The sequence below is a fragment of the Citrus sinensis genome, chromosome 7 (genome assembly GCF_022201045.2).
Source record: "Citrus sinensis cultivar Valencia sweet orange chromosome 7, DVS_A1.0, whole genome shotgun sequence".
Classification (NCBI taxonomy): Eukaryota; Viridiplantae; Streptophyta; class Magnoliopsida; order Sapindales; family Rutaceae; genus Citrus; species Citrus sinensis.
The window spans coordinates 26338712-26347608 of record NC_068562.1 but is presented as its reverse complement, the minus strand read 5'-3'; the positions used below and the strand labels follow the sequence as shown (position 1 = coordinate 26347608).

The 8897-nt window shown below is 31.1% G+C and overlaps 1 protein-coding gene across 1 annotated transcript; it reads left to right on the top strand.

The window, feature by feature from the left end:
- Window positions 1-5466: 5466 nt before the first annotated feature.
- LOC107175467 (vinorine synthase-like) lies at window positions 5467-6786 on the top strand. Its single transcript, XM_015526886.3, has one exon. It carries the CDS (start codon window positions 5467-5469, stop codon window positions 6784-6786), a length of 1320 nt encoding a protein of 439 aa, XP_015382372.3.
- The last annotated feature ends 2111 nt before the right edge of the window (window positions 6787-8897 follow it).

Sequence of the window (8897 nt, the reverse complement as noted above, 5' to 3'; positions counted from 1 at the left end):
TAACCCTAAACGGCAAACCGTTTATTTAAAAATTAGACCAACGGTAACATTGACCAGATGAAACGGTTAACCGTTAATGCCTAACAGCGAACCGTTTTCGAGCAGACAGTCTATAATGGCTAGTTTTTTAGCTCCAGTTATAAATAAGCTCATTCAAAATCAAACAAGATTGATCACAACATAACCATTGAGCTTATATTCGAGAATACAATCTTCATAGAGCTTTAAAACACATTCTTGCTTCATCTATTCACACATTGAGCATTGATTTGTAATCTTAAATATTGTGTGAGAGAAATTTTTTTTTTAATCTTTTACTTTGAGTGATTGTAAGTGTTGGGATACACTTGGGTTAAGAGATTGGGGATAATCTCTTGTTGTAAAGGTTCATTGATACCTTCGAAGTCAAGTGTAAGCATTTGTAGCCTTGGAGGCTTGCTTAGTGAAATCCTCAAGCCCAGAAAGCTTGGAGGCGTGGACGTAGGCGAGGTAGGCCGAACCACGTAAAAATCTCCATGTTTGAATCTCTCTTCCCTTATCTTTTTATATTGTAATTGATTTAATTGTTATTCCATTAAATTCATTTTAGATTTGCTTGATAATTTGTTTTAGAATCAAATAATTTTTAGAATCCAAATTCACCCCCCTCTTGAGTTGCACACTTGTATTTCAAGTTGGACCTCACTTTTGAAGAAAAACTTGACAAGATAGATGACAAGAAGTGGATAAAGATCAATAGACAGGCATATGGCACTTCTCGCCTATATCTGGCTAAAGATTAGAAATACTCTATTATGAGGGGGATATCAGCAAAGAAATTATGGCATATGCTGGAAGAAAGGAACATGAAGAAAAGCCTTGAAAATAGGCTTTAAATGAAGAAAAAACTCTATTAATTCACGTATGCACCTGACATGTTGATAAATGACCATGTAAACTCATTCAACAAGATATTGATGGATTTGCTAAATTTGGATGAGAAATTTAAAGACAAAGAAAAGTCATTGCTGCTGTTAAATTCCATTTCTAATGAATATGATCATCTCACCACCATCACTTTGCTTCATGGGAAGAACAGTGTCACAATAGATATTGTATACAGTGCGTTGTATAACTATGAGACCAAAAAAAAGACAAAAAAGATCACAACGATACAGTTGTAGAGGCATTGACAGCAAGAGATCGTTCACAAAGTCGCAAACCTTCTAAAAGAATATATGGCACGAATTGGCAAATGATTCAACAATTTCTAACTTCCTGAAATTGTGAACTGAGATCAATCTGGGATAAATGAAAATATTGGCAATAACGTCGTTTTACATTGCACCTTTTTGTTTCCATCGCACAGTTCATTAAAGGATCAGCATATAAAGCTACAATTAACATCTAACGTAGTGTTCAAAAGGTTGTTTTTCTGATGGCAAGAAAATAGCAGTTCTAAAAGAGAAGGTGAAAAAACAAATAATGACAGGCCGTTTTGATCATGAGTTACAAGCGTCACAATTCATGGTATTTTCATCACTCATTTAGGGTGCTTTCATCACTATTGCTCGAGAAAAAAAAACAGCAATTAATAGCAAGTTGTACTCTCATGCAGTGTATTAAACTATGAATTTGCGAAGCAAACTGAATCTACCAATGATTCCATAATGCATAGGTAACATTTTTCGGTTTGTAAAGGCAAAATGGTCAATAGCCGAGGATGATGACACAAAGTTAACAAGCTTAGTGAAAAAGTGATCAAAGCAAAGAGAAAGGTAAGCAATATGATGAATAATATTGAATACTTAGGTTTCATGAAGGATACAAATAAAGCATTGGAAGATTCAAGGTCATTTACTTTGACTAGTGTGGTTGCATTGCTTTATTAAGAAGCTGATGTTGGTTGTGGGAAGCCTGTTTGGTTTAGTCTGTGGTTGATGTCATTACCTAACGCTGCCTTTTATCATACACAATTGATGGTGGAGTAGAAGCACGAATGGTATTATATGAGGAAGACATGGACAAATTTGGAAAAAAAAAAAACCTAGTATCATGGCTCATGCTTTCTCTAATCTAGCATACTTAAAGGCTAATTAATCTTATCCTTGAGTTCATCTTGTGAAATTAGGTTACTAATTTCTATTTTACTTGAATTGTTTTATATGGTATTCTATTATACATTGTGATAACGCATCACCGTCATATCTTTCCTAAAGTTTAATTTTACTGAAGGAAAATCGAGAAATGGATTGTTCAAATCAAATATTCATTACTAGAGATGGCCAATGGGTCGAGCCAGTCATCAAAGGAAGGCCCATGTATGCTCGTGCTCATGTCATGTTATGTCGACTATGTGTTTCGTACCATCCCGTGTCGTACCTAATTCATTTTGCTTAGGCCTAGCCTGGCACACGTGTTGTGCCATAGGCCATATCATGTTGTGCCTAAGAAAAAAAAAACCTAATGGATTTTTTCCTTTTTTTAATTTTTTAAGTAAAACTGGGCGAAAGAATTGAGGCTTAGGAAAAACCAAACCGAACCAATGGTTATGTTTGGGTTCGGACCGATTTTAATTTTTATAAATATCTGAATATCCAATTTATAAGAAAAAAACTGAAATATTGGTTCAAATTTTGGTTCATTCAGCTGAACTGGATAACTGTAATGTTTTTGTAATTTTTCCAAATCGTGAAATGTGTGAAATGTTAATTGGCTATGTAAAATGATTACAATAGACATGCCCACACATGACTATTATTTTTATTTGTATTTACAACTTTAAGTTTATTTAAATGGATCATTGGAGTCTAGATTTGTATTCTTAAATCTTAATATTTCATATTTTGTTAGTAGTAGTTAGTTAGACTGTAATGATAAGTGTGTTTTGAATATTTTGTATTTATTGTTAGTATTCGTAATGAAACTATGAAGAACTGATTACTGAGAAAATTACTCCATTAATGAGGCCCAACGGACTAAGAATTTAGAAATTCAAAATAGGCCCAATAGGCCTAGGATAAAAAAAACCAAACCCTGACCAAATGAATCGATTCATATTCGATTCTTTATTGTATTCGATTTTTAATCCGTTCTTTTTATAAAATAACCAATTTTAATAAGTTATGCTCAATCTCAATCTGAGTCGAACTGTGCCCACCCCTATTTTTAAGTGCGCATGCCAAGTTGTCGATGTACTTTTTTCAAGCCTATATACTTTTTTTGGGTCCATGTACCTTTATTCAAATTTAATATAATCGAAAATTCAAAACTCAACTCCATTTTCAATAATAATAAACTAATAATAATAAGATAATATAATATTAATTACTAAATTTGACCTTATGGTATTATAATTCTTTTTTAATACTTAACAACAACTATAATAATAAAATTTTCTTGAGTTAACTTAAATGTTAACTTAGACTTATATAGAGTCATACATCATATTTCACAATAATATTAATACATATTTATAAAATCATGATATTTATAATTTTATTTATTAAAATCATGATATCAATTATTTATTTAATAAATTATAAACACAAATCAATTATAGTATTTTTTTAAACTAAGAATTAAATGAATTTAAATGATTCAATTTTAATTTATTAGTAAAATCATAAAATTTTAAATTTACTTTCACTAAAAAGTGAAACGTGCTTATTGTGGGCTTTTCACTTTATTTAGAATTAAGCCGACTTTCCTTCTATGTACAATTTTCTTTATTAATTAAATTAAATTAGTTGGATTAATAATTAAAAAATAATCATGTGAACCTATTAATTAAAAAATCATACAATCGCTATATCGATAGCGATACAGATACTTGTACAAACTTTTTATTAGAGCTGACAAAATTTGTCACGACTCGATTATCCGACACGAACACAACACAAATAAATGGGTATGGGTCATCAAATTTAACACGATTATTAAATGGGTTGGGTCCGGGTCAACGCAATTTTTTTCTATGTCGGGTTAGGGTTAAAGTTCTTGATCTATTTACCCAATCAATGACCCGACTATATTTTTTATTTTAAAATAATTTGTAAGTTCTTGTTATCAAAACTCAAATATTAGAGATGATTCTCTCTTTTATTTTTATTTTTATTTTTTGAAAAGATGAATATAAACACAATATTTTATTTATAAAATTTTATATACATTTAGAGCTTCAATCATGTAATTATGTAAATGTGTAAAATATTGTTAGACATGTATGTATGTGAGTAGTTTTCTAGTCCAAGATCATTAAGTGTGGGAAACATTCGGGAAAATTTTAAAACCGCGGGGTTTTAAAGGTTTAAAACTTAAAGCGCTTAAACCGCACGATTTATACATTTTCCTGGACGTTCCCGCACTTTAATATTCCGGACTGGAACATATATATATATATATATATATAGTAGTTTTCCAATTAGGGATCCCAAATTTTAATAAAGTCAGAGATTAGCTAAAAGATAAAAAAATTTAGATTTTAATACACTACATGACAAAATACAATGTATTAGACTCTATATATATTTTTTCTTTTAGTTAATCCCTGGCTTTATTAAAGTCAGTGATCCTTGATTGGAAAACTATTATACATATATATAACTTTAATAGTGTAAATGTGTAATATTTTGGTAGATATTTATATTTTATAATATCGATAAATTATGTATGTACGACAGTGTGTAAATATTTGATATAAATTTTGTTTAATATATAGATATTAAGCGGGTTATTGGGTAATCCGATTATTTTCCCGTGTTGGGTTTAGGTCTCAATATTTTGACAAGATTATTAAATGGGTCGGATTTAGATCGATCTAAATTTGACACGACACGAAGTTGATACGACACGAACACAACCCGATAACCCGTTTTACCAGCTCTACTTTTTATGTACGAATAAACTAATATGGTAATAAACAATTAAGTGGATAATAATATAAAATTGATTTATTAAATGAAGTCGATCCGTATGAATATTATCCAACAATAATATATCCCATATCTTTACCCACAAATGTACAGAATAGTCAGACTAGGAGCAGCGACCACACGCTGGTAGATCGTGCCAGGCTATAAAATCTCATCAGCTTCTCTACATTATATGTAAAAAATAAAAATAAAAATAAAAAAAAGAAGAGAGGGGGGAGAGAGAGAGAGAGAGAGAGAGAGAGAATTGATCCTTTGGTTGCATATAATATATTTAGCATTAATCTGACACAACGGTACACAGTCGGCCTTCCTTATAATGTTAATTTACATTGTTTTTTGTTGACGTTATTTCACCCGCAAGCTATTTACGTTTGTCGTATGTATATATGACACGGATTTCACAGACAAGAAGCCACTCACTTTTTGATTTTCTGAAAGCACAAAGATGTCAATGATTATGAGAAGCATTTTCCAAAATAAACCAATTTCCAAAACTGTCATCAATTTCCAAATCATCACCTCAAGAAGAAGACTCAAAACCGTCAGCTGCGCCATGGACGATGTTCAAATCATTTCCACCGAAGCTATCAAGCCTTCGTCTCCAACTCCAAAACATCTTAGAACCTATGAACTTTCTATGCTTGATCAAATGTTTTCTAATTTATACATGCCCTTTGTTTTCTTCTACTCAGCCAATAAGCACCAAGATTTCAGGAAAAATTCTGATTTTCTGAAGCAATCTCTGGCAAAAACATTAACGCACTACTACCCGTTAGCTGGAAGATTCGTTGATAGCTTTTCAGTTGAATGTAATGATCATGGAGTTACGTTTATTGAAGCTCAAGTTGGCTGTGATATGTCAAAGTTTCTTCAACCACCGAATATGGGTGTGATGCAACAATTAATCCCACCAAGCCCACAATCATTGAGATTAGAGGCTTCTGAAAGAGCGCTTTTGGCTGTTCAAGTAAATTATTTCAGTACCGGTGACGTGGCAATTGGTATCTGTATATGGCATGGATTGGCAGATGGTTCAGCAATCTCCAACTTCATGAAATTGTGGGCTGAGATCAATCGTGGAGTAAATGAAAATATTTGCAATAACGTCGTTTTAGATTGCACCTCTTTGTTTCCTCCGCACAGTTCACTGAAGGATCAGCACATAAAGCCACAGTTAACATCTAAAGTTGTGTTCAAAAGATTGTTTTTTGATGGCAAGAAGATAGTGGCTCTAAAAGAGAAGGTGAACAAAGAAATAATGGTGGGCAGTTTTGATCATGAGTTACAAGCATCGCGTTTCATGGTTGTTTCATCACTCATTTGGGGTGCTTTCATCGCTGTGGCTCAAGAAAGAAAGAGGGCAATTAATAACAAGTTGTACTCTCATGCAATGTATTATACTATGAATTTGCGGAGCAAGATGAATCCACCAATGATTCCACAGTGCATGGGTAACATTTTTCGGTTTGTAAGGGCAGAATGGCCACTAGTCGGGGATGATGACATAGAGGCAACAAGCTTAGTGAAAAAAGTGATCAAAGCAAAGAGAAATGTAAGCAATGTGATGAATAATATTGAGTATTTAGGTTTCATGAAGGATATGAATGAAGCATGGGAAGACTCAAGATCATTAACTTTAACTAGTGTGGTTGGATTGCGTTATTATGAAGCTGATTTTGGTTGGGGGAAGCCTGTTTGGCTTAGTATCGGGTCGGTGTCATTACCTAATGCTGCTCTTTTATCAGATACAAGTGATGGTAAAGGAGTAGAAGCATGGGTGGTATTATACGAGGAAGACATGGACAAATTTGAAAAAAATCCTAGCATCATGGCTCATGCTTCCTCTAATCCTAGCATACTTATAGCAAAGTAGCAAAGTGACGATATTTATCTTGTTTTGAATTTAAAAGAGTGGTTAGTTAATTGTATTATTTTCTCTTTGTTTCTTTATGATTTTAATCTATCTATATATCTATATAAAGCTGGAATTTGAGGAGGTGATGTGGCATCACCATTTCTTATCTTTGTATATTCTCTATTATCTAATAAATAGAGAAATTTTCTTTTAGATTTGACTTTTCATCTTCTCATAATTAATTTTATTGTTATTACACAATAACAATTATGTAAAGATTTTAATGAGGCACATTCTTTGTAATGAACATCCAAGGAGGAGTGTTATGAATTTATTAAAATAAATGTAGATATTCATAACATATATCTCTTAGTCTCCCCACTATTTCCCATTAGCAACATTTAGCTTTCCTATAACTCACACTATCTCACAAGGAATTATGATCCATAATTTTTCATTAATTTCATGGAGTGATTATGTAACTATAAAATAAGAGCTCATCTTTTTGTTTTGCACACACACAATTGGAATGAATAAAATCACTCTATAATATATTCTCTCATTTTATTCTTTATCTTGCGTTGCTTCTTTATTTGTATTGCTGGCTAATAGCTTTTTTTTATTTTTTATAAGGCTGCCTCATCTTTAAAAAAAATCAATTCATATTTTTTATTAGTTTCATCAAGTGTAAAGTAAAAAAAAAGAATAATACTAAATTATTTTTTCAAAGCCGCATGAAACGCGGTTCTATTTTTTAGTTATGTTATAATGTTCACTCAAATGCTACTGCATGTAACTAGCTAAATGGTTATATAAGCCTCCAAGTGATGATGAATAAGGGACATCATTTATCTTCAATATGAATTTAGATCTATTGCTAAATTTTTAATAAAATTAAGATTTAATTACATATTATTTCTTATTCAATTTCTTATTCAATGATTACCAATCATTGAATCCAAATCCTTTGTATATAATCTCTAACAATTGTGCTGTTTCAAGGTTAATTAAAGTTTACAATTTATTAAGTGATCATGAATACTGATATTTACGTACGAGAATTTTTCAGTATGGCGATAAAATCAAGGTTGACAGCGGTTACCATCATGAAAAAATATATTAAAATCATATGAAATTTCGATAGTTAAAAATAATTAAAAAAAAACGCTAAGATCATATAATTTTATCACTGTTTTTGACACTCTTCTGATACACTCTGGATAAATATTTTTTCATTGATCAATAAGATCACCTAGCTACTAATATCTATAAAAACAATCAAACCGTTATTTGCGTCCTCACACTTCTTATTGTACTCTTCTTACACAAAAAGTCTGAATGCATGGGTTTTCAGCCTATTTATGAACAACAATCAACCCATTTCCCTCTCCCCTGTGCCTTTAAAAAGACAATTGCTATTTATCCCCTCCTTCTGTCTCATGAATCCCCACTTTCATTCACTTGTTAGAGAAATTTGTAAATGGGTATAGAAAAATATCAAGAGGACGCATAAAATAAGTCACATACCATACAACAGAGAGATACAACAATTTAAATGATTTATCTTGAATTGGGCTGCATATTGATAATTAATAAATTAATTTGAAATTCTCTTAAATAAATAACAAATAAATATAATAAATTACAAATTGTTCTTTGTTATTTTAATTGACTTCACTATAATTTTTTTAAAAAGAAATTACGAAGAATTACATATTGAAGACCACAGGTCCAACTATATTATTTGGAAGTTAAAATTGAAGTTAAGAAGCATTGCTCTTGCTAGCAATGGCACAATTCATCAAGGGACTTTCTGTTCCAATGATTTTATTTGAAAGTTGAAATTGAAGCAAGCATCTAAAATTTTGATTTTGAAAGCTCTAAAGATTAGAAATTAAGTTTCATAATCATTAATCTTTAATAATATTGTCCTTTTCAAAAGAGCTCAAAATTTTATTTCAAATTTCATCTCAAATAATGTGGTATATAATGTGTCATTCATTAAGTGATTGATGATTTTTTTCTAAAATCTAAGTGGACGAATAGATTAGTCACATTATCCTTAAATGATCAATATAGATTAATGAAATAATATTATAAAAAACTATTTGCTTAAAGGTTGGGACGGG